This window comes from Eutrigla gurnardus (assembly GCF_963514095.1).
Source record: "Eutrigla gurnardus genome assembly, chromosome: 8".
Taxonomy (NCBI): domain Eukaryota; kingdom Metazoa; phylum Chordata; class Actinopteri; order Perciformes; family Triglidae; genus Eutrigla; species Eutrigla gurnardus.
The window spans coordinates 15,589,354-15,614,819 of record NC_139922.1 but is presented as its reverse complement, the minus strand read 5'-3'; the positions used below and the strand labels follow the sequence as shown (position 1 = coordinate 15,614,819).

Sequence of the window (25,466 nt, the reverse complement as noted above, 5' to 3'; positions counted from 1 at the left end):
AGGTTTTGGAGAACCCCGGTTGAACACTAACTGACCTTTTTCCATGGAGAACATGTCTCGTCGATGGGTCGGCGGTGGCGTACCTGCATACTTGCCACCTCTTTTCCTCCTCACCCAGCAGGCCATGAGAGCAATGAGGGTGAGCAGGGCCACAGCACACATGGTCCCGATGAACCAGGCCTGGGTGGAAAAGTCGCTCTGGCGACCTAGCGTACCTAAGCAGCAAAAAAAAGAGACACGGAGCTCAAGGATCTACTTTACACGTTGGTCTATTTGAGCATGACAGTGCCCTCAAGCGCTCCTCATACAACTTTGTCTTTGACTGAAAACAGAAAAGAAAAAAAAAAACATGATGGATTCTAGATTGAGAGGATGTTCTCACGTCGTATTTGACTCACATTCCCTTCAGCTACGAAAGAATCTCCTCTGAAAGAATATTAGATGGGGAGAAACAAATGCACAGAGATGCAAGAAAGAGAAATAACCTCACACGTTCGCCACAGTCGATACCCATGTGTCAACGGTATGCCTGTATCGCTGTGGCACGTTAGAGCTCAAATCGCTAAACTCTATTGACTGCGGCGCCTTCCTCTCCTCTCACCTTTGACCCGAGTATGGATAACGTCTTCGAAAATGCTAGCGTTAGCGAGCAGCCGCTTGGCCACGAGGCGCACGGTGTACACCGCACCGGGTTCGAGCCCATCGATTACGTGGAAACTTCGGGAAGCGTTTACAGCCTCTGAAATCCGCCAGTTACCATCACCTGCACAGCCAAGAAGTGCACAAGCAGCAAGTGTGTATTAGCAAGCATGCTATGGAACATAGGTAGGATGAGCTAATGGGAACTAATAAATAGCTCTATTTGTTGTACTGAACACACTTTTTTGGTAATCATGGGAAATGATGGCTTATAATATATTTTTAGATGTTTATATAAAACCTTCCCAGCTGCACCTACACATGGTGCCACGTAGAAAATGCCTATCAATGTTTAGAAAAGGCGGGGACAGGAAAAGTAGCTTACGGTTATTCATATAAGCCACATAAAGCTCCGAGTCCTGCTGCTCTTCTCTGGCAGTCCAGCTGATTTTGGCAAAGGTGTCACTCACGTAAGAGCTTATGTTCAACAGGGCTGGAACTGATAAAGAGAGAAGAAATGGGAGGAGGAAAATGAAAACACAGACAGGAGAAATAAGGCAGAAGAGGATTAGCTGAGGCAAATAGGTTCCCCTGCAGCTCGAGAACACTGCAGCTAAGCAGAAACCCTTCAAGACGACAGTTCAAAAGGCAACGCTGGGCCCCAGACTTAATTGAGCGGAGTTGGAGTTTTGACGCATAAAGAGGAGCTGCAGAGATCGTGGGTGGGAGTGGCATGTAGTCTTTGCACGTCGGCGTTTTCCCAACGGTTGAAACGACTCCGCGTCTCGAAGCGCGCTGTTAGTTGAAAGTTGAAGGTACATCCGGACGAGATCACAGGGATATCATTGGCTCTACATGTGTGAGAGAGAGTGAGCTATATACCTAAAGGAGGGTGAGTAGACTTTCCTGGGATAGAGCTGGGAAACAAGAGAGAACAGTTGTGGCCGGAAATGAAAGAGAAACCTCAGATGTTAAGATTCCTGCTGCAATGCTGTCGGGGCCTAATACGCTGCATCGTGAGCTCTGTAGACTACTTGGAGCCCGGATCCTTAAAGCAACGGGGAAAACCGGATAAATGGAAACAAGTGTGCATGCGCAGTGTGGCTGATAGTAACCATGCTATAACTGCAGGAGGAGGAGTTGGGTCTTTATAACAAGTCTGCATTGCAAAAGAAGAAACAATGTGTTTTCTGTTCTAATAAAAAATGGAAAAACCTATACTGAGACTAAAGCAAGCTACTAGAAACGCTACACAAACACCTACAGCCTTGTTTATCTCTACCACAACCTCTACTGCTGCTGCTGCAGGCAAAGATACATACTGCTCTGAACAGGGGCCACAGCTGGAGTGGGGGACAAATCTTCAGAGGGATAAAAAGAAAATGAAATACAGCAGAAGATTACAGACACAGGGACAGTCAGCTTTAAGGTTTACAGAGCACACACACACACACACACACACACACACACACATGCATGCATGTACATCCACCCACACAAATAAGTGAGCGGTGCATCCTACAAATACAATCAAACGCAGGTGGGTGCCTGCATGAGTGATCTGTTAGTGGTGTTTGGGATTCGGTGACTGGTGGAGAGATGCACCACCAGAGGGCAGTGTGGAGGGTAAAAAAAGACCATGCACTTTGCCCTCCCTATTACATGCTATTACCATTGCTTACTAACTTTAAGCAGACAATGTGTCATTTAGCTGTTTGTTCACACATTTATAATTGTCAGTTTGAAATAACAGTAACTGATAAGCCACCTATGCAAATACATTTTTAAAAAGTATTATTATATCAAAAAAACAATCATCAATCCTTCCTATAAACCAAAATATAAAGTGTGCTTGTCCCGACCAGTTTCAACCAATAACATCATGACGAAGGAGGTGTGTGAGGAGTCATCTGTAGCTCCGTATAGCGTTACATTCTAAGCCCGCCCACTTCGAATGCGAAGGGTTTGATTTAAATCCCTCTCGTATCTGAAATATTCTGTTTCTCTGGGGAAAAGTCACAGTACAGAAGCTTAAGACGCTCCATTTCACTGGGTCTTTTATTTCTTATGCTGACTGCCAGACAGTACAATACAATTCATACATGCAGGGTTTTAGTGTCAAGATATGCAAGACTTTTGGGATCTAATCTGAACCAAATTACGTGAATATTGAATTAGTGTTATCAGTTAGTAATACTATCCAGAGTGAAACATTAAGTTCCAGCTATTAGCAAAGATGTCGACGACATTAATGTTGGTGTTCAAATGCGTTGCCAGGGAGTCTGCTTCGGCTCTGCTGCTTTGTTATCTCATGAGACCTGATGGAGAGAAATAGATATTTTTCTCTGTCTGCCACACTCTCCGGCTGTGGCTTTTAGCCTCTCTCTCTCTCTGTCTCTCCCTCTCTCTCTCTCTCTCTCTCTCTGTTTCCCCTGCTCCTCTCTCTAACAGATGCTTCACCTCGTCCTTCTGTGGGATCCCCCCCCCCCCCCATCTCTCACCTCAGCCGCTCTCTTCTCCATCCTTTCAAACAAAGACACATGAGCACACATCTGCTGATACTGCTGTTTGTTTTTTGTTGTTCTGGTATGTCAGTCTGTCTAAGCTACTGTTTATTGCGACTAAATGCGATAAGCATTAAAAGATCAGTCAGTTACAAAAGGTGAAATCTAAAAAAAAAGAGCACTTTACAGCTCAGCCTCACTAACTCACATGCATTCATGTTTTTTTTCTCCATCACTCCATCAACGACCCTAAATTCACTGTGCTCCGTCCATAAATCTGCTCTGCTGCATTGTGACTAACGGGCCCGGCGCTCCGACACCGAAGCGTTTTATCTCCCCGCCGAGCCTCGACTCAACCATATTTACAAACAATGCATCTAATGGCTCTCGGGCCGAACATCCACCTACAACATGCAACGCCTCTCGAAGGAAATATCAAAGCCAGGGAGAAATGAATTACTTTTTATTAAAACACTCAGAGAGAGTGGAAATATATTTCTCATGCGGTCCAAGTTTTTATGGAAATAGGTACTTTGATTTGTTGGTAAAATCCTAGTAATCATTTTCACCATTTAGTGGGAAAAATATGGATCTGAAATTAACACCTGCCAAATGCAGCTAAACTGAACAGCAGGCAATTTTGCAAATCTACGAGATAGATTGGTAAAATTAAGTGTTAAATTAAGTGTTAACACAGAGCTAAACTAAAACAGACAGAATCTGCATGGCTTTGTTTCATGTAAGATTTATTACATAATTAAAATGAAAAGCCCGATGTGTGTAGAATTTGCAAATGTTTTGTCTTTGGCACACCCTAATGGCAGAATTCATATGCTGAAACAAACACAACAGGCTACACACATTTATTTTGAGCAGAATTGTCTTATTCTTTTACAAAAAACAAAGCAAATAAAATCAGTATTTAAATTATGCTAATCACCACATTTGTTATTTCCTATAATTAATCAGTGAATGTTATAACAAAGACGGGATTGATGTGGTGGCTCAAAAAGCACCGAACAGGATCAGAGACGCTGCAGCAGAGGTTTTGTTCTCTGAACTCATCCGCTCATTAATTCACTCAGCGAGGCCGAGCCCGCGGGTGAAATTGGATGATGCCCTGAACAACAACCTGATGAACACACAAGGTCATTAAAAGGTTCGGTGACAGAACATCACCGTGATTTATCAACTCTATCTGAGTGCTCAAGAGATCATGTAGAGCCACCGACAGGAAAGGCTGAGCTGGAGGTCCATGTTTAATTCATAAAGAGCCATAATTGCTTAGAATAAAGCTGTATTATCAGACAGAACAGTGAAGTTTCTCGGTTTTGTTTTCCGGGATGGATCAGCTGTTAACATGACCCAACTTTTACTGTAGTGAAAGATGACAATCGCTATATTCAGTCCTTCAAAAGGCAATTTTTTGTTAATTTCTGTTCAATTCTCACACAAAATGACCATTTGTATATCAATTATTCACAAATGTCACCATGAATTCTAAAAAAAAACATTTTACAATAGCAAAACTATATAAAAAAGGGGAAAATTAATCCTCCATGTGTTGATTCATCTCCAACCAGTGCTTTGAATGTGTCTCTAAAGGTGTCTAAGACTACATCCTTAAAATCAGGAACACGTATTCGAGAGTGAGATTTTCTGTGCTGTTGATCCAAAAAAAAAAACCCTGAACAATAAGAATCTCAGGTGCAGACCCACATCGCACTCTTTGAAAAAAAGCAATTTGAAAATAAATTGGAATGTTTTTTTTTATGACAAACCAACCAAATACTTTTTTCCAATTGTCACAGCGATGCAGATGAAAAAACTATTATACATTTCAGTAAAGCCAAATTAACAAACTCCCTGGATTGTATTAGTGTCATATCTTCCTGCAATACAAAAAAATAGATAAATAAGACCTATGGCTCAAAAAAATATATCCTCATGGCTGAAAACACATCATCCAAGAATTTTGGATCTCTGGTCCCCCAGATCGAATCAGACATCACACCTAAAACCTGTGTCTTTGAATCTTAACTCAACCATAAATCTCACAGCAGCAGATCGGCCAAAACCTCCTTCTTTCATCTAATCAGGTTTATATATCAGCCGGCATCTCAGACAATGTTAGAAATAGTGCCAGGATACAAGAACGGCAAAGCTAGCAAGGTGCCACAAAGCCAATTCATGCTTTCATCTCCAGCACAGTATTGTAACTTTCCACTCTTTAAAAGTGTATTTAAAGGATAAATATTATTCACATTTCTGCTGCTAGACTTCAAAATAAATCTATAAAGAGGAAGCACAGCATTCCCGTTTTAGATGGGCTACACTGGCTCCAAGTATCTTTGAAAAAATGTCTAAAAGAAAGTCCTCTAGCTTTTCTATAAAGCTCTAAATGGTTCAGGACCAGCCTAAACTGCAGACTCCCTGTTGTTTTCATTTGACTTCAGGTTCACTTGAATCCTCCGCTGCGGGTTTTGCTCGAAGTTCACAACCGCTGTCATAGGAAAACTGGAGATGCGCCTTTTGATATGCAAACCGTGGAAAAGCATTCGCCGGGATATTAGGGAGGCAATCTCACTGAGAATTTTTATAGCAACAGCTTCAAAACATTTACCGATTTCACACAGTCCCTTTCTATTGGTATCGTATCTAATAATAACCAATCCTGATGTTATGCTCTGCTTATTTGCATTATAACAATGTTTTTTTTCTATCCTCATTGTCTCTGCTCATTGTGAAGCACTTTAAACTTTAGTTGTGTGAAGGCCGTCTATTATCATTTCAAGAAAACCGCTTCGACAAGTGAAAATCCAAATATAAAGGAATCTGCAACAGAGAACTGGCGCAAAAACCCAAAATTACGACGATAAAACATCCTGACTTTTATTCAGTTTGGGCCATTCCCATTTGGCCATCCACGCCTTGTCAACACCAATCATTTCAAACTCCATTGGCACAAGTTGGTAACACACCTTTCTCTAAAAAACACATTTCCACACCCAGACTTTTCTTATATTACATGCCAGTTAGACAAAGCAGTTCTCTAAATAATACACTATATTGCCATGTATTCACTCACCCATCCAAATAATTGAAATCAGGTGTTCCAATCACTTCAGTGGCCACAGGTTTTTAAAACGAAGCACCGAGGCATGCAGACTGTTTCTACAAACATTTGTGAAAGAATGGGTCGCTCTCAGGAGCTCAGTGAATTCCAGTGTGGTGTCATGATTGTGGGTTTTTGTAGTGTTGGTTTCCTGTTTTATTTTGTAGTCCCTCTGTCGTGTGTTGTCACATGTTGTGCTTCCGTCCATCTTTTGTCTCCCAGCTGTGTCTAATTGTCTCGTCAGCCTTGCCCCTCGTTCTCCCCCAATCACCATAGCCTGCCCTTGTGTTTCCACACCTGTCTGTCGTCGACCTAATTAGCCCTGATGTATTTAGTCTGTGTTTCCTTTCTGTCTTTGCTCGGTCGTCTGTTGTATCCCTGGATGTATACCCATCACCCGATCTGTCCTGCCTGTGTCTACTGGTGTTTTCTGGATTACTGTTTGTGAGTTCTGTTTTTCTGTGGATTATCTTGTTCCCTTTTTTTGTGTAGTGTTTTTGTCCTTGTGGCTTCCCTGAGTTTTTTGGGATGTTTTTTGTGAGCTTATTATTTAAATCAACATTTTTATCTGCACTTGGGTCCATACCTCCTTGATTCTTAGTATACCTGTGACACGTGGTACGCATTGTGCCACGTTTAAAGTTTGGTGGAGGGGGATTATGGTGTGGGGGTGTTTTTCAGGAGCTGGGCTTGGCCCCTTAGTTCCAGTGAAAAGAACCAAGAGATGTTGGACAATTCCATGCTCCCAACTTTGTGGAACAGTTTGGGGATGACCCCTTCCTGTTCCAACATGACTGTGCACAAAGCAAGGTCCATAAAGACATGGATGAGAGAGTTTGGTGTGGATGAACTTGACTGGCTTGCACAGAGCCCTGACCTCAACCCGATAGAATACCTTTGGGATGAATTAGAGTGGAGACTGAGAGCCAGGCCTTCCCTCCAACATCAGTGTGTGACCTCACAAATACACTTCTGGAAGAATGGTCAAAAATGCCCATAAACACACTCCTAAACCTTGTGGAAAGCCTTCCCAGAAGAGTTGAAGCTATAGCTGCAAAGGTTGGACCGACATCATATTAAAACCTATGGATTAAAGTGATGGTTCGGAGTGAAATGCACCCTAGGTAATTTCCACCATGACATCCAGCCAAATACCCCCTCAGAAGCATTTTTAGCGATGGTCAGCATTGGTACAAGATAGCCGCTATCAGCCGAATGGCTTAGTACTAGCGCTATGGTACAGAGGGTATATCTCGTAAATTTCCCCACGAATAATGCATGGAATGTTACCAAACTTCTGCAGTAGTACACATGGGTCTGTACTCACAAAACGAGGCATTTGAAAGTTTGTAAGTACATAAGGAGTTTATTTAAAAGAACACTTGCCTGATAGCTTCTATCCTCGGCTGCTAACGCTAACTGACGCTACCGCAGCGTAGACGCCACTTCCGTGTTCACCCAGCCGATGCCGTGACGCAAGTTTCACGCGAGAGTATGAAAAAGTTTCGCTAAATGTTTATAAATGCTTGTATTATCAGGTCAACAAGGAAGTGGCGTCTACGCTGCGGTAGCATAGCAGCCGAGGATAGAAGCTATCAGGCAAGTGTTCTTTTAAATAAACTCCTGGTGTACATACAAACTTTCAAATGCCTCGTTTTGTGAGTACAGACCCTATGTGTACTACTGCAGAAGTTTGGTAACATGCCATGCATTATTAGTGGGGTAATTTACGAGATATACCCTCTGTACCGTAGCGCTAGCACTAAGACATTCGGCTGATAGCGGCTATCTTGACCAATGCTGACCATCGCTAAAATTGCTTCCGAAGGGGTATTTGGCTGGATGTCATGGTGCAAATGACCTAGGGTGCATTTCACTCCGAACCATCACTTTAAGAACGGGATGTCACTTCCCAAGTTCATATGCGAGTCGAGGCAGGTGAGGGAATATAGTGTATATAGATATAGATACTTTGTATGAATCATTTGATTGCAAATACCGTGTCTGTACTATGCTTCACTGGTGGGGCGTTCAGATCCAATGCAAATGCAAATGATATCTTATTAACCATGAAAAGCCGCACTGATTTATCCACTCACGTTTTCCAGCAACAGTGCTGCTCTCCTGGGCCAGCGGAGGACCACAACCTGCCCGAGTGCAGGCGCTGAGGTGGAAGCGGTAGAGGCTGCCCCCCGCTAAGCCCTGAAGTTGCCACTGGGTGGTGTCAGCCCCAGTGATGTTCTCCTCCCGGGAATCCACCAGCTCCAGTGTGGTCTCATTAACTATAGAGGAAGGAGAAAGATGTCAGGTCAGTTCAAGAGGCATGAATGAGCCTACTACAGTTACACGTGGGGAAAAAGTCATCACCGTTGGCTCGGAGTTGTGTGTGGTAATGGAACACAGCTGTAATAAGGGTCAATGGTTGAGGGAGGGGGAAGATGAAGAGATGTCATGCTAGCTCATGCAGAAAGCGAGTGTAGCAGATATGTGTCGTGACAGGTGAGCTGAGGAGGAATACATTATGAAGAAAGGGGAGAGGAGATGAAAGAGGGGAGATAGAGAGCTCAAGAGGAGCTGGGGGAGCTGGCGTATAAACAAGTGGCAACGGAGAGAGGAGGAGGAGGAGGAGGAGGAGGAGGAAGAAATCCACGAGGAAGAAGAAATGGAATATGATGAAGGAAAAGATGGAGAGAAAAACAGAAGGAAGACAAAGAGAATGAAGAAAAAAAAATAAACATAAGGCAGAATCGGAGGAGCAGCAATCACAAGCAGCATAATGTATCACCAAACTTGCATTATTGATCAAAGTACAGTATGTGTGCAGACTGTAGAAAGCAACGCACGTCTCCTGAAATCGGCCCACATTCATGTCATTGCTGTGCCAATGTCGTAATGCAGGTGAGAGCTCCGGGAAAATTGTTTGTTTGCGGGAGAGAAAACGGAGCTATCCATTGACTGATTACACAGCATTTACATGACTCATTTACTTATACCTGAGTCATACTTTATTGTACATTTGTGCACTTATCAGGGTACAAAATCGGAGATGCGCTTGACTTACGCGGTGAATCAATTCGACCAAAAAGCCTTTACAACACCCACGGACCGCATTGTGTGGGAATATGTGTAAAGTCTGAAATCTGATATGGGAGAAGAAAAGGAAAAAAAGCAGGAAGAAAAGGGGGGGTCGGAGTGTATTGAAGAGCTGGCCAGCCTCCGTGGGTTGCTGACGGAGGCGGCGAAGGTGCTGTCTCTGCTTTCACATGTTACACAAAAGATTTGAGAAATGTCAGCAAACCAGAGTATGGGCTTTGAAAACAGAGCGAGCGTAATGAAAGCCCCCTCACCCACTTGTTCACCCTAACTCCAGTATAAAAGGTGTTTTGAGTTTGTTGGCAGTATAAAAATACTGAGTGATGAACGTCAAAAAAAGACGTTTTAGAAGAGAACCTCCAGGTGGATACAACGTGGGGTGAAATGTCCTGCAATGGTGGACTGTTGCAGACCAGTTCAGTGTTCAACAGCGCAGCCTAGTGTCTGGGATGATAACGCAAGAGACGATGAAGATGATGGGATGATGATGTTTTCATGTTCATCAAACGGACGTTAGACTCACATCCCACTCCTCCCGCTCCAACCTGATCTCTTCTCACCTACTCACTCATGCAGCCTCGCTCCTGCTCACACTTTGCCCCCGCAGCGCTACGGACGAGCTACGGCAAAAAGACACCTATTAAGGAGAAACCAGACGGCCGCGCTATAAAAGTCAACAAGCAATTAGTCCGACAACACTGTGTGTGTACGTACTGAGGTGGTACTGCAGGAGGTAACCAGCCAGGATGCCGTTCGTCTCCTGTGGCGGGCCCCACACCAGCAAAATGGAGTCCTGCTGGGCGTTGGAGGCGGTCAGGATGGGGACTTGCTCGGGAACTACGAAAATGACAGTAATGTTAGTGCATCGGCTGTATAGTTTTCTCTAGCAGCTTGTTATGTACGTGGAGGCATAAAACGCATTGCATCAAAGTGCCAGTCTGTTAAAGTCGTTTGAGTCACGTCCCACTTAAGTTGTCTTTCTCTGCTGTCTGTGTCTTTTCATGCTTGATATTTCCCTTTTCTTATTTGTTGAACAGATGACAGACTCAGCGATCGTATCAGCGTATGACAGCTTGCCTGTTTTAAGCAGCTTTGTCGTTTCACAAGTCTGTAACATTGAGCAGCCTTTAATACGTTTTTTCATGATAAACTACCTTTGATGACTATTTATCTAAAAAACTCAACATTGGATCTCATTAATTTTATTTCTGACATGTTCAAAACATATAGTAAGTGATTACGTTTTTTTGATAGTTTTTACCTACAAAAAGTTTAATGATCTAGTTTAATTACAGCTACTTCTTCTCCCTCATTGAAAAACCCAGAATCAATGAATATGTTCAATGAATATGTTCATATTTTTTACTACTGGACACCATGTCTCCTACTCCACCAAAAGTGGAGAGAGTGTAGTTCTTAGTTTGTTGTTTGTGTACGTTTGTGTCCCCTCACCTCCCTCTGGAGTGTTGAAGGTGACCGGGTCACTGTTGGGCCCGTTGCCCTTCTTGTTGAACACGTTGACAGTGAGTCTGTACTCGGAGAACGGTTGGAGGCCCGGCACCATGGCGTGAGTCCTCTTCCCAGGAAAAGTCAGCGAATGGCGTTCGTTTAAAACCTTGTTGGGATTCAGCAAACTACGTTTCCGCAAACAGTGAACCTGTGAGAGGGAAGCGATGGAAAACGGTGATGAGGGACCATCCAAATGGGTCGGGTGAACCTTATGAAATACTACAATTTCAGGGCATAACTTTCCTCTATTTGCTCATTACTATAATGACTATGTCACTACCAGATATGGATTAGTCAAATTTAAGTGACATATGCCTTTATTTTTAGAAAACGGTGAATTTGGTGCTTTAAGAGCAACACCAATGTGTCATTGTAATTTACTGTTCCAGTAGATAATCAGCTTTAATAGTCAGGTTTGAGTCTGAGACTTTTGGGATATAACACGTAAAAATGAAGAATAGTCACTGTTGTAAAATCACATGATAATATTTTTTTCTCAGCCATAGCCTGCCTGTTCTACAGCTGTACATTGTACTGCAGCTACAGTTTTGATTAAAAGGGCACTTATAAAAGGGCAAAACAATGAAAGTGAGGGAGCTGTCTTTGATTATGAAGCACTTAAGACAGGCGAGTGAAAGGAAAAAAAGTATTATAATAAGACGAAGTTTGAAGATCTAATTGCAGCAGGTATTCCGGGTAAGTCACTAAATTAACCTTTGTGTGAACACCAAATAATGACTGTATTGTAAAATACTGCAAAGTGCTTCCAAGTTAGTTCTGTTTGGAGATCGTCTGTTGCCAAAGAAAGTCTTCAGTTATACAACAAAAATGGAAGGATTCAGCTTTACAGGAGCATGTAAACTTACACTGTAGCCCCCCAGATGACCCCTCACTGTGGCAGGTGGAGCTGGGGTCCAGCTGACTCTCAGGACCGTGGTGTTGATCACCTCCACGGCTATGTCCCGCGGTGCTGCAGTCGGAACTAAAGAACACATAGAGGAAGGTCATGAATACAGAAGGCTCCCGTTGCAGAAACTCTACCTTACACTGCACTACCACACAACTTTATATAAGGGAGGAAAGTCAACTGAAATAAATGCAAAAGTAAAACAACAAAACGATGCTGCTGTATAAAAACGGCCTAATTGGATGGTGTGAGCTGTTTACGGATTCTGTTGGCTGAGGCTGTACAGAAGTGATCTGTTGCTGGTTTTGGTGGTGAATAAAAAAAAAAACAGTGATGCCGGCATAAATGTGCACAAATACATACTCAGCAGGACACCGAATGAGGTAGTCTTTTTCTCTTCTTTCTAGCAGGGGCGAATACAACACCAACCACGAAATGGAAATGCTCTCCATATTTTCTGCTCTACGTGTTACTGGAGTGGAAGCGGGGGGAAGGATAGAAGCACAGCAGACACTAGAGAGAGAAGCAGCCATTGTGCTTCAGTTGGCCTGCAGCAGGAAAAAAAAAGTGTGTCGTGATCTGTCAAATCTCCCACAGCCTCTGAGACAGAAGTGGAAATTTGACATCCTATCCCTGCTCTACAAAGGTTATCTGCCACCTGCTGGATTTAGCGAAGGTGTTATTTCGTTTTCTTTTTCAGAGGGGAGGGGAAACTCACAGCTGCACGACACACAGGGTTAAAAACTATGAGCAAAACGGGGAGAAAAAGGAAAGAACTTAACCTGACACATTTTCCCGCAGACAATGCCAAAAGACGACTGAAGACAGGGTGACACAGTTAGTCCCCCCCAAAAAACAATGTGTTTTAATGAAACAGATGAACAGAAATGTTGAAATATATTGAAAAAGTAGTAGGTCTGCAACTCACCATCTTCTCCAGAGTAACCGGTAACGATTTTAGGTTCCGGTCCCCAGCCGTGGCTGTTCCTGCTCTGGATTTTGATCTCATAGGGGACGAATGTGGACGTGTTCTTCACAGCGAAGGACTGTCTTTTGACCAGATGCTCCCTCCAGACATCGTCCATGTCCACTTTCCTGTAGCTCACCTTGTACTCAAGGCCAGGGCCATTGTGCTCAATGGGTAACAGCGGCTGCAACAGGAAAACGGTCCTGATGACTTAGAGATCTTGCTCCCGTGTTATAACGGTTTCTAGTTATCATTTTACAGCTCCATATGCTCTTTCTCTTACCTCCCAGCTAATGTCCATTTGATGAGGGAGAGGGCCTTGGATTTTGATGTTTTCTGGGTTCCTATCAGGAGCTTTAAAGGGAGGTTGTATAATCATATTACTATACTATTCCATTTTCAATGCAAAAGTCTATCCATACCGTTAAAATTGACTCTGGCAATTGTAGTGCATGAATCCTCATTTATATTCAAATGAGAGCCAAGATTAAGCAGCATCATGTGCTGGAGCTAATACTTCTAAGACCCAAAAAATATCCAAAACCCCTACTGCTACAAAGTCCCGTGGCCAAAGGCTGGGCTCTTCACACAGCAACTCTCTGCACGTTTCAAAAAGAAATCTTTAAAAACTTTTCATGCTTTCCCAATCAAAAGGCAGAACATGTTAATTAAAGGGAGCGAGTCTCACCAGCAGGGGGGGTTTTGTATCTCTCAGTGGGCTCACTGGGGGGTCCGGGTCCAACCGCATTAACGGCATACACTCTGAACTGGTAGTTGAGGTGTCCGTGTAGTGCCAGCTCGGCTGTTGCCTGGTTACCAGGGACTTTCTGTAGCTCCTTCCACCTGCCTGGCTCCCATTGGCTCTCCTCGTACTCCACTATAAATTCTGTGCTCACGGAGGAGACGGGAGACAAACACACACATTCAGTCATCACCGGACAACTGATGATCACGACTGCTGAGGAAGCATGCAGTCCTTTTATTTGTTGCAAAGTCCACTATGCATTATTGATGAGTTAGCTAAGATACATTTTCAACACTTTCACAAGACCAATAAAGGAATAGTTCATCAATCTGACAATCATGTTTATTTGATTGTATTTCTGAGAGTTAGAAGAGAGGACTCTCATGTTTGTGTAAAGTACAAAGTGGAGTCAGGGGTGATTAGCTAGCTTAGCGTAAAGCTAAAGAGGGGTAAGTTATTTTGACTGTTCCGGTCTCACAGCAGTCTCAGAAGTTGGTAGGGACCAAAAACAGAGCTAAAAGAGAGCGAATATTGGACAGGACACAACTGCAAATGACTAATAATGTTACTCTGAAACTGTTAGATGAGTAAATGAGCTGCTAATGTTTGCAAATTAATTTGTCATATCAACTGCAAAAGGTGACGTCGATGTTATTTTCACAACTTGACCCCACTGCCCCCAAGTGGCCACAAAAAATCTAATTATTTAAATAAACTATTCTACTTTTCTGCAATCCCGAAATGACAGGTGTGAATTTAGTATGGCAGATTAAACTTGTATGTGTGTCAGAGATTATGATGATTAATAAGTGTAAAAATCTCCAAAAAGTAAAGTACTCGCACACAGTCCCAGACTCCATGTTTATCACGTAGGGAATATAATAAAGGGAGTGATTTCAGGCACAGCCATAGCTTTTGGCCAGTTTCCTCTGCAAATTAATCATATTTAATTAATAATCCTACACAAACATCCACCTGGTGCTGAGCCAAAGATCCGCAGATATAATTTAGTAAGGAGCTGGCCTCACCACTGATGTCTGTTGCTGCATGATGTTTAATTAAACAAAACAAAAAGAGCGTCTGCACACGTCAGCCTAACAGAGGATCTTCTACAGGCCTGTCTATTCTAATTTCTTATCATTGATCGATGACACACATCAAAGCCAATATACACTCCAAGGATACGTTTATTAATTGATCTTAATTCTTCTCATCACAAAGTTCCAAAAATAAATGAGTCCCCTTTTTGAAACACAAATGAGACACAAGCTTTCCTGCCAGGCTCCTCAGGACTTCACAGCTATTTACAGTCGTCGCTTGTTAAAGGACTTCAGTTTGCACTCGACAGCGATCACAGCAGCGGAGCCTGTTAACTCTCTGAGGAATGGCAAGGCAGCATTTCGTGATGAACACTAACACTAACTTTGCGTCGAGGGACGATCCTTTTATAAAGAATCCTTGGAATGTTTGCCTTTAGTTGAACTTCCAGTTCCAGGACAATAAAGTTAGAGTCTATTCTACTATATTCTCTTACAGCCGATGAGCAGGAGTGTCTAATGACACAGTCATTACATAATTTACGCTGTGTAACAACTCAAGAGTCACAACAATGCAAAGTATCCAATCAGCTGTTGATGAGCTCCTCAACAATGTGGTTTCTCTGCATTATTTAGCACCTACCAGCTCTTTCAGACTTCAGGTTCCTCCACATAACTCCCTACCTGTTACAGAGCTGTTGTGGTCACTCCCGGGTTTCCAAGACAGGCTGACATTTCTCGGGTTCTTCGTTTCAGATACCTCTACGTTTTCTGGAGCGTCGGGAACGTCTGCGAAACAAAAATACACACCGCAGCATTAAGGGCTCGGCAGCAACTCTCAACTTTACAGTGTCCAAGTGTCCAAATCACAACGCAACAACCTCTTTAGAATTACTCATAAAACTTTCTAGATTGTAAGTCCTTTCAAAGAATGTGTAATCAACAACGAATGATAGTCTATATGATTTGAATCATCTTACCCAGCACGGTGAGCAGTGCGGTGGCGTTGTCCTCATCGAGGCTGGTTCTAGCGACACATGTGTACATGCCCTGATCGCTCAGGTTCACACTCATGATCTGCAACAGGCCATCGTCCACAAAGTATCTAATATAAGCACATTCAAGCACTCAGTGAGCACGTACAGTACCTCTGAGATGCACAAACCTCTACAATGTTACTGATTTTAATAATAGTCATCTGAGACCATTCTATGAAAATGCACATAGTCATAGACAATCATGTTTTATACTTGCCAGATTTTCTTTTTCTCATTCTGAATGCTGAATTGAACTGTCATTAAAACTGAGCATTTTTCTTTGAGAGCGAACTACTTAATAACCATGCAAAAAAAATGATATATAACATCCTTGGCAGAGGTAATCAGTCAATTCATTAAGCAGACAAAAGACCACCAAAATCCCAAAAAAGGGCCTTTTTATTAATTTATTTCTTCTCCATTAGCATAGAGATAAAGACACTGAAAAAAAGCCATCTTGGGCAAAAACACACTGGAAACACTATCAAGCCCCACAACCTACCTGGAAGTTTCCTCAGAGGACAGTGGGATCTCCTCACCGTCCTTCCTCCACACAACCTCAAAGGAACCCAGCAGGCTTTTATCCAGCTCTGCCTGGCATATCAACTGGGCTGTGGTCCCACTGATGATCTGCACATCCTGAGGTGGATACACTATTTTTGTGGGGTCTAAAGCCAGGGACATAAGCACACACATAAAACATAAAATATCGTTATATCTGTCTTGTTAGGCTGTGGCGAGAGAAAATAACTATTCATAATCCCTGCATGCTTCAAATGAAATGCGGATATTTGAAGTTGGGCCAAATGATTTACTTTATAAATGAGTCCCTCTTGCAGTAACTACCTCTTTCATTTGTGAAATGAGTAATCAAAATGGAAATGGCTTGATATTGCTCAATACAAATTTCCATGGCGATTTGTATTTATGAAATCTCCATGAAACACAGATTTCTAAATGTGTTCCACCGCATTATTATTGATGCGGCATCTCTTCATAACATCAATGACAGATGAATTTAAAGTACAGATGCAACGGTATCTATTGGCTTTTTGGAACGAGCACCTAGCTTTAACTACTTGATTAATCACAGCAGGGCATGTCGAAGAAAATCAACTGAAACTGTTTCTGTTATGTGGTTTTGGAGTCTAGTAAAGCAGATAAAAAAAGCATTTCAAAGTTGTTTGATCATTTGGTTTGCTAATCGTGTAGTCGAGATACCTTTCACATCCAGTACAACGGTGATGGTGGATTTGCCCTCCGTGTTGGAGGCCACACACACATATTTCCCACTGTCATTCCTTTCTGCATTGACGATCTGCAACGATCCGTTCACGGTGAAAAAACGTTCCCCGTCGACGGCCTCTGGAGTCTTATCTTTGCTCCTATAGGAGAGACATGTATCGCCAATTAAGGTGGCACAATTTCAGAGTTTTTGATGAACTAAATATTTGGTTTAGGTGAGATTTGAGCCTTTTCATTTTTTTTAAATTGTTATGTCAGGGAAGATTCATCTTGTAAATTATTGGGCCATTATTTCATTTCATCTAATAGATGTGTCCTAATATTTTGAGGTTCTTTCCAAAATGTTAGAGTGTCTTTTCATGGACTGTCTGAGATCCTGTTTCCCCTTTGTAGAACAGAAGCAGAGTCACAGATTTAATTAGCCCAATTTCAAGGAACAGTAGAGGATTATCTCATTAAATAGACCTATGTGTCGACGTCTATGTCATGCAGACACCCGGAGCAGCGCGGGATTACGAGCATGACTCACTGCCGTGATACATCACCGCGCGTTGCTCTGAGACTGTGCAGCACATACATACACCAAGTGGAGGATAGAGTCTCGCGTCACATTGAGTCAAAATGCTGTGAAACTTCTCAAGTGATGGATCACACCGAGACTAATACACCTGCTGTTCCTGCTATATTCACTCACCAGGCGATGGTGGGTGGCGGAGAGCCGAAAACCCTGCAGTCCATGAAGACGTCCGCTCCCAGCACTACAGCGTACTCTTGGTAGTCCCTGGTCAGTATCCACGGGGCAACGTCTGAGAGCAAAGGGGAGAGAGAAAGCTATAGCCTCAGATGACTGAAAAAAACAGATATAATTCACAAGCATATCACCTCTTCTAACACTTATTGAATTCATTTAGCTGGTTTTCTTGGAATCTATGATGAGCCTTTTCTTTTTACTATTTTCTGACTATTTATTGACCAAAAACCTAAAATCAAGAAATCAATGACTTTATACATTAATTGTCTGTAATAACAGAAATTGCTGAACACTATATTTCTTTCACACAGCAGGGATTACACCTCAACTGTTAATGAATAACAGAAGACTGTTGTTGGATATCACAGAGATGAAAGAGCACTTGCATTATTTTAAAGAACGGTAGACGCCTGTTTATGATGGAATACAAACAGTAAACCCATTTCTTTCTTCTGTATAAAGATTTTCAATTTAATCAAATATTATTTATAGTGGCGTATCACAACAAATTTATCTCCAGACACTTAGAGCGAGGCTAGAACACGCTCATGATTTTCCAGTCCAGGAAAATAAATGCTGAATGAGAGATGACATTGAGTTCCTGAATATAGAGAAGACACTCTCCATACTGTATGTAGTCCTATTCATCAGGCTAACCTCCGTTTGACTTAACATCTTCTCCTCCAGACGGTGACTCACGTACACCCAACATGGACGTTTTGAAATGTGAATATAAGGCTGAACGAGCGACAAATTGTGAAGCGCTTTGGATAAAAAGCTCTACATGAATGCAGCCAAATAACATCCAATAAATAGAAGACAGTAGCAGGGGGCCAGCCTTCACCACCGTCAGTCGAAGAGAAGAACATGGAGCTACAGCGTGTGAGCACACAACTGAAGAGTAGAAAAATGTTGTTAGAACCGAAACAAATCCTCGGATCCATTAATTCAGCATTATAATCGAAGCTTAGGCAAATGCTTCTAGGATGATAATGAGCCGTGGCAAACGTTTGTGATCCGACAAAGCAATGTTTGTCGAGAGAGAACCAGCTCTTAATCTGAAGAAGCTGTGAAATGCTCTCTAAACCCACAACGCCAGGTGTTCCAGATAAAGTGGCCGTCGCGTTCACGGAATACTCACTTGTGACCATGATGTTGATGTTGGCCAGAAGACTGCCGTGGCTGTTGGAAGCTTCACACTGGTAGACGGCGCTGTCCTCAGGTCGGGCGTTATGGAGCACCACGGTGTCCTCAAGCACTCGCTTGTTGCTGCCCGGGTCATCTGACAGCAACACACACACACACACACACACACACATAAAAACATCAAACTCGTTTCTGCAGGAGGACGACACCAAAGTATGACACCATGGTTTGTTTTAGGCCAACACTGATTTGAAAGTTAAAAAAAGAAGATTTGCTCCTTTTCTCCGTGAGGAAACTGATGACATGAATTGAATTTTCTGTGAAATTAGGTGATTAATCATTTAATGGAAAAATAAATAAACAGCAGATTAATTGATAATATATACAATGACCAATACTCCTTTTTTTTTACCTAAACATACAAAGACGTGCTGAAGTTGTAAAAGTGAAGAAAAAACATAACCATCAACAAAAATAAGATGATGGTAAATCTTTAACAGAACACATAAAGAAAACTTGCAAAGTTGTGTTGCATTATGCTGAGATATGTATTAAAAAATTGGAATAAATCACTCTTACACATATTGTAAAACTTTTGTAACACACATACTTAATAATGACTATACTATAATATTATAATGGTACAAATAGTATGTGAACAGCAGTCTGTATTGTAAATTGTGAAAACGTAAATCGTTCCCTGTCAAGGAATGAATCCTGGAGCGTTGAAGGAAACTCTCTCACCTTGAACTTGTGTGTTGGACGCTTTGCAAGATGAGTTATTCCCACTCACCTCGGAACAACTCTCCGTTCCTCCTCCACGTTATGTCTGGTGGTGGTTTTCCGCTGACCAAGCACTCGATGTGAACATCAGTCCCGATCACAGTCAGCTGGTTCTGAGGAGGCCCTGTCTGCCACTTTGGCGGCTCTGAGGGACGTTAAGAAGACCCGTGTTTGTCTGAGACCGTCCCCGTGTCAACAGCTTCCTCTTTGAAGCACAAACAAATACATGTCGGCTCCTACCTTCCACTGTGACATCAAAGTAGTGGACAGTCTCTCCAGCAGGGTTCTTGGCTTTACACATGTATTTGCCACCATCCCTTTCATCGACAGCAGATATAGACAGCAGCTTCCCAAAGTTGTTCAATTTTCCCCGTGGAGGCAGCTTGTCTCCCATTTTCATCCACGTTATCTTCGGAGTGGGACTAGAACATTAAAGGATTATCAGACACGATGGCAGATAAACAATATATGATCTATACATATATGTCGTGTTAATGTGAGGATACAGCATGGATACATACTATCCCTGTGGTATACACTCAAGCTGCAGTTTCTCTCCCTTCAGCAGCACCTTCTCTGTGTAAACACCAGAGGGCAGCAGTAGGCCGGGTATTCTCACTGGGGGGGCAGTCGGATGTATCATTTTTAATGGACGGCCAAAGGATCAACACACAAATGTCCTGTCCATCCTTTTTTTTTTTGCATCATGCAAACAAACTTTGCCACCTGTCCAAATGATATGAAATGCATTTTTTTGCTTTGATGTGTGGATGTCACTCACTGGCGTTGCTGCTGTCAGTGGAAACATTGTCAGGTTTCACTGGGAAAAAGAAAACAACAAAATACTGTGAACACGACGCTGGCAGTGGTGCTGATGGTTAGCCTTCACCCGTATGTTATTGCTCAATTCGTTGTCATAACAGTTCCCTGCAAAGCAAACATGACAAGGCAAGCCCTGCTTCTCGGTATGCGGCAGAGAAAGGTCTTAAACATAACAGTGGAGATACATGGATATGTAAACATATACTTAATGTACTTAATATCGTGATTTGCAAAGGGAGCTACGCAGACCACCTACAGCTCTGGACCAGGACAGCCATGGCGGTTTTCTGGACGATGGTGCGTATTTTGTTGAAGGCAGCAAAGCAGCAGTAGTCCTGACGACTGTCTTTCTGTAAGGCGTAAGCGAAGTACAGGTTGCCATCGAGGCCCATGGAAACCCTCTCGTCCTGCTCGATGTGCCGGAGACCTGAAAACAAGCATATGTTCAATGACATAACAATGTGGATATGTCTGCTTTTGATTTGACAGATTTCTGAAATATATCCATCAATTGCACCCGAGGATATGAGTAATAATCATTATTTTACTCATAAACTCATCGTGAGTCTCAGGCTACATGATAGCAAATTGTAGCGTAGCCTTATATACGCTGGATGTTAATGGAAATGCCCCGAAGGGTTTTCTTGTATAGAGCCGGTCAACTAAGTGAACTGTGACAGCGTGTTTAGTTTACGCCGAGTCATTATTTAAGTCGCGGGTCAGTGACGCTCAGTGTCACTCCTTGGTCGGCCTTTACTTAACAGCCTCATTTAAGACATAAGTCATTTGTTGTTTAGTCCCCATTTAAGGTAAAAAAAAAAGCTGTTGTTTCTGATTTATTTTACATGGAACGTCCAACTAATGTATGTGGATTGCATGCAGAGAGAGCAGTGTATGAAACTAAGACTCAGGGGGAAAAAAACTACAATTTTAAACAACTTTAAAAACAAGAATTCTGCACATGTTTTCATTCGCCACATGCCTCTCGGCTCCGTCCACCTGAGCACCTAAATAACTCCCTTTTCTTTCTGACATCAGTCGGCTCTGTTGGAGGCGGGTGAGGAGCTCTCGGGGGGGGCTGGACAGAAAACTCAGACCCTATTGACAAAGCACTTTACACAGAACTTTGACTTTTTTACACTGTAAATCACTTTCTCTGGCAGAGGCGGGCAGAAACTTGTGGGCCTCGGGAGTGCACCTTCCCTTGAATGTCTTTGTTATTGTCACTGCCGACTTCACCGATGGCAAGAGGAGGTTGAGGACAGACGAGTGCCTCCTCCAAAGCACACGGTGTCAGCCACTATTTCTTTTTATCTGTGAGAAACTTCAGGAAGGTCGGCAGACAGACCAGGACACTATCCCACCTGAGAAGCCTGCACCGTGCTCTTACTACAATGACATGGCCGCGGTCCCTTACCGGCCAACGCTGCAGCATCAGCATGTGAAACACAACTGAAAGTGACACTTGAAGAGTCATTTCTAAGGACTTATATTGGAAGAATATTGGCTTACCAAGAGACATCCAGTAGATCTGACGTGGGGCCACGCCCTCTGGAGGGTTACAATGCAGGGTGATTGCCTCTCCCTCATTAACAACAATGGGGGAATTAAACTCCCTCGGAAATTTGGGGACGCCTGATTAAAGAGAACAATTAAACAACATCAACAAAACTTGTAAAGCAAATTCATTGACCTGGTGACTCATGTAATAGATGAGCGGTTTAATGTAAAGGCTACTCACTGGACACTCTCAGGTCGATCTCCTCCGTCATGGCTGTTCCCAGCCTGTTGGAGGCGTAGCATCGGTATTTACCCTGAAACTGGACCGGGTGCTTGTTGTGAAGCACAAAGGTGCCATTACTGTGGTATATTTCATCCGTCGTGACATGGGGAGGGATAAAGTCCTCGCCATCTTTTGACCATCTGTATCTGTTGGAACATTTGCAGCGATGTACATTTATACAGACTGGTACGTGACATGTGCTGTGACCTTTTGCCACAGTTTATCTTCAGTGAGTGATTTGTTTTCCTATCACAGAGATCCCATCGATGTCACTTACTCTGGCGGTGGGTTGCCCCGGGCTTCGCATTTGATAGTGATGGTTTTGTCAAAAGGAAGGGCAACAATGGGACCAGATGTGTAAGTTATTATGGTCGGAGGCTGCTCCACTGTAATATGAAGACACAGACACACGACGTGATCACAAACGTGTTAAATGTTAACATTGGTGATAAGGTTTCTGTTACAAGATCACAACTGTTGATTCTTAGTCCTACTGGCCTATATGAAGCTGAGAAGTCAGGAACATTAAGCACTATAATCTGGACAAACAGCAGAAACACACTTGATTGCAACGCCTTCCTTAGCCTAAACAACGAAACCTCTCCTGCAACACTTAAACAATTTACTTCAAGTTGTTATTTCTTATTCACACATGTTAAAAAGCTGCTACAGTGAAGCGGGATGGACAACTAAACATTTTAGACAACAAATGTCAAAACAGAGAGAGGGATGGAATTTAAAATTACACAGATATTTGCTTTCCATATCAAACAAATCTTGTAGACTGACTTCATATTTACTGGAGATTACTTAAGTCATGATCCTCCTACCTTCCAGAGGGATGTCGAGGCCCGTGGCTGTGGAGGTCGAGGCCAGAAGCAGAACAAGCTGCAGGCTCCTCACCAAACTCATCTCCCTCCAATGGTTAACGGAGCCGGTACAGACCAGGAGAATGTGTTGATGCAGATCAACTGGCGTCACTTGGGATTCGTAAGGCACGGGGGACCTGGAATAGTCAGAATAGAATTTAAAAATGATCATACGCTGACTAATTCAACTTGTGGGGGGGGGGGAAACAACAGAGTTAAAATAAGAGCCCTACTAAGTGTCTGCTTCAATCACAGAGACGCGGCGCTGAATGAACGCCACACGGGGAGAGTGGCTTCGCTCTAAACGGGCTGCGAATAATCACACTTAAGGTTGCACTGGTGAGAACACTTTAAAACGTGGCTGACTGCCAAGTAAAGTACAGAAAACCAGAATGCAAATAAATAAACAAGAACTTCTCAGTTTTTCTCGGATAATCCCGATTAAAATACATTAAAGATAACTTCGGCTTATTTTAATGATATCCTTACATATATGCTGTGCCTAAGGGTTGATGATATTTTTGCAGGTAAACGTACATTACCTTAAGGGCATTTATTGAATAGATATTAAAGGATTAGCACTCTAAGGCAGAATAGTCACAGAGGAATAGTAGAGAAATTGACTCATTTGTTTCAAATAAATATTAACTTTTACTTTAATTAGAATAACATTTGATATAGCTATATTTTTTATGTGTTTTTGTTGTCATTTTATGTTGTTTCACTTTTGTTTTGTTGAGTATATTGTGTATTTGTTTATTTAAATGAAAAAAAAGAAGAACATTTAAGCAGATTGCACACTTTCCATAAAATTCCATGATAAGACCCATTGAAAGAACTTGTGCTCACTTAATGCAGGACGTCCCATTCAGGACACGAGCTGTTTAGCATTAGCTGTCCCTCATTGTTGTGAAGTTGCTGCACAACACTTGCTCGGAGATTAACCTTTGACCTGTAAAGTCTGGCTGGTGGCATCGCATGGCATGCTTACAGTAAACCCGAACTGGCACAAAGCCGCTGTCGGCTACAATCGCTCCATCCAGGATGGCAGACTGTAAATTGGCTAAGCCCCGTCAGTATTTCACAGCTTAGCTCTCACAGTGCTGAGACTGTGGCGGCAGCGCTGGCATCGCCAAATGGGGTTCACCCTCTAACTAATCCTGCTATCGGGAGAATGAAGACGTGGAGCCCCTGGCAGTCGTACATTACGCTGCTTAACAATGACTGAGGGCTACTCAGGGTTCTTCTAAGGACGCAAAGCCTCATGTGATGTCCCCTTCTTAGCGAGAAAGGTTAATGTGGTAATTGTTGCGGACGAGATGCGGGATTAAGCTGCTTGAATTTAGAATCAATTAAACAAATTGAGAGATTGTGGAAGGGTATTTATTTGCACGGACGTTTTAGTGGGTTATCTTCCAACCGGATTCCACTGAATTAGATGTTTGTTCTAGTGGAGTAAACACACATTTTTCATGTGGTAATAATGCAGTAAAGCCTCTCTCATGCTATTATACCCAACTATCATGCGCACACACGCGCCCACGGGTGCCCGGCTGCACACGCCGACTCAGCCTTGCATTAGAGACCGCCTACAGTACTATTGTAAAAACTAAAGTGACAGTGCAAGAGGCCCACAGTCCACCGGTGACATGAGAAGTGGGGCCTTTTCATCCAGATTTGTGTTGATCCTGGAAACCACCGAAACGTCAACTTTCATTCACGCGTAGCAAATCCGTTGCTGACACACGCCCAGGGAATCTCGTCGGTGAGGCAGATTACTAACGTTCATACGCACGTGGAGATCAGCAAACCTTGTAATGACAACTCCCACAAAGCTGACAAAGAGTCCGTTTAAAAGGCAAACACTTCGAGCGTAAAATGGGGGCGGAGTCCCCGTGTAAACACATAACAAAGCACTTGTTTTGGGAGCCGAGGGATCAATTACCTGAACACATGGCAGATCATAGACACAAATCTGCAGGGATTGTGTTCCCTAAGCCAGTTGGTTGGCCAGAGCAGAGAGTGTGACTACTACATGACTTGGCCTAATCCTTGCCAACACACGTTCAATGACCCCCCCTCCTTCTTCTTAGTTAAGTCCAACAAATAAGCACTTTTACAGACTATGAATGCTGCAAAGTGAAGACTGCAAACTGATGCAGAAACCATCTGAACACTCGCTATTCTACTTAAATACATATACAATAAAAACAGAAAGGGACCAGTGACTTTTCATGAAGTAACAGTACAGCAGCCGACTTACTGGTTTCTGAGTCATTCTACATCTTAAGTCCACCGCTCGGCCCAAGGCAGCTGCACTACAAGTCCATAAAAAAGGAAGGGACCATCAAGGGATCATTCCAACAAGTCTCTATGAACTAGCACCTCTGACATTCCTTCCTCCTCAGCCTCACGTTGTCCCGCTCCGGGTGCACGGGCACGCCTCCCTGCCCGCCCCTCCACTCATGCAGCTAAAGGAGCGACAGGAGACTCACTGAAGTGACATATGTCACC

General features: G+C 42.9%; 1 protein-coding gene across 3 annotated transcripts in view; it reads right to left on the bottom strand.

Moving 5' to 3' along the window:
- The window catches only part of chl1a (cell adhesion molecule L1-like a), a 44,307-nt gene that overhangs the window by 4,320 nt on the left and 14,521 nt on the right, over nucleotides 1-25,466 (bottom strand). The window contains exons 2-27 of one of the 3 annotated variants that reach the window (XM_084014832.1): nucleotides 22,914-23,089; nucleotides 22,361-22,469; nucleotides 22,042-22,229; nucleotides 21,813-21,935; nucleotides 20,557-20,727; nucleotides 20,260-20,298; nucleotides 20,000-20,096; nucleotides 19,719-19,900; nucleotides 19,489-19,623; nucleotides 18,691-18,831; nucleotides 17,493-17,604; nucleotides 16,775-16,938; nucleotides 16,056-16,221; nucleotides 15,497-15,621; nucleotides 15,201-15,305; nucleotides 13,423-13,620; nucleotides 13,018-13,088; nucleotides 12,696-12,918; nucleotides 11,727-11,842; nucleotides 10,804-11,008; nucleotides 10,066-10,188; nucleotides 8,358-8,540; nucleotides 1,962-2,000; nucleotides 1,025-1,138; nucleotides 602-763; nucleotides 36-215 (exon numbers count right to left, since the gene is read on the bottom strand). In XM_084014832.1, coding sequence (XP_083870958.1) covers nucleotides 36-215; nucleotides 602-763; nucleotides 1,025-1,138; nucleotides 1,962-2,000; nucleotides 8,358-8,540; nucleotides 10,066-10,188; nucleotides 10,804-11,008; nucleotides 11,727-11,842; nucleotides 12,696-12,918; nucleotides 13,018-13,088; nucleotides 13,423-13,620; nucleotides 15,201-15,305; nucleotides 15,497-15,621; nucleotides 16,056-16,221; nucleotides 16,775-16,938; nucleotides 17,493-17,604; nucleotides 18,691-18,831; nucleotides 19,489-19,623; nucleotides 19,719-19,900; nucleotides 20,000-20,096; nucleotides 20,260-20,298; nucleotides 20,557-20,727; nucleotides 21,813-21,935; nucleotides 22,042-22,229; nucleotides 22,361-22,469; nucleotides 22,914-22,995 — 3,553 coding nt within the window. In that variant the 5' untranslated portion in view covers nucleotides 22,996-23,089. The remainder of the gene's footprint in view (nucleotides 1-35; nucleotides 216-601; nucleotides 764-1,024; nucleotides 1,139-1,961; nucleotides 2,001-8,357; nucleotides 8,541-10,065; nucleotides 10,189-10,803; nucleotides 11,009-11,726; nucleotides 11,843-12,695; nucleotides 12,919-13,017; nucleotides 13,089-13,422; nucleotides 13,621-15,200; nucleotides 15,306-15,496; nucleotides 15,622-16,055; nucleotides 16,222-16,774; nucleotides 16,939-17,492; nucleotides 17,605-18,690; nucleotides 18,832-19,488; nucleotides 19,624-19,718; nucleotides 19,901-19,999; nucleotides 20,097-20,259; nucleotides 20,299-20,556; nucleotides 20,728-21,812; nucleotides 21,936-22,041; nucleotides 22,230-22,360; nucleotides 22,470-22,913; nucleotides 23,090-25,466) is intronic. The other 2 variants (XM_084014834.1, XM_084014833.1) reach the window with 2 other exon arrangements.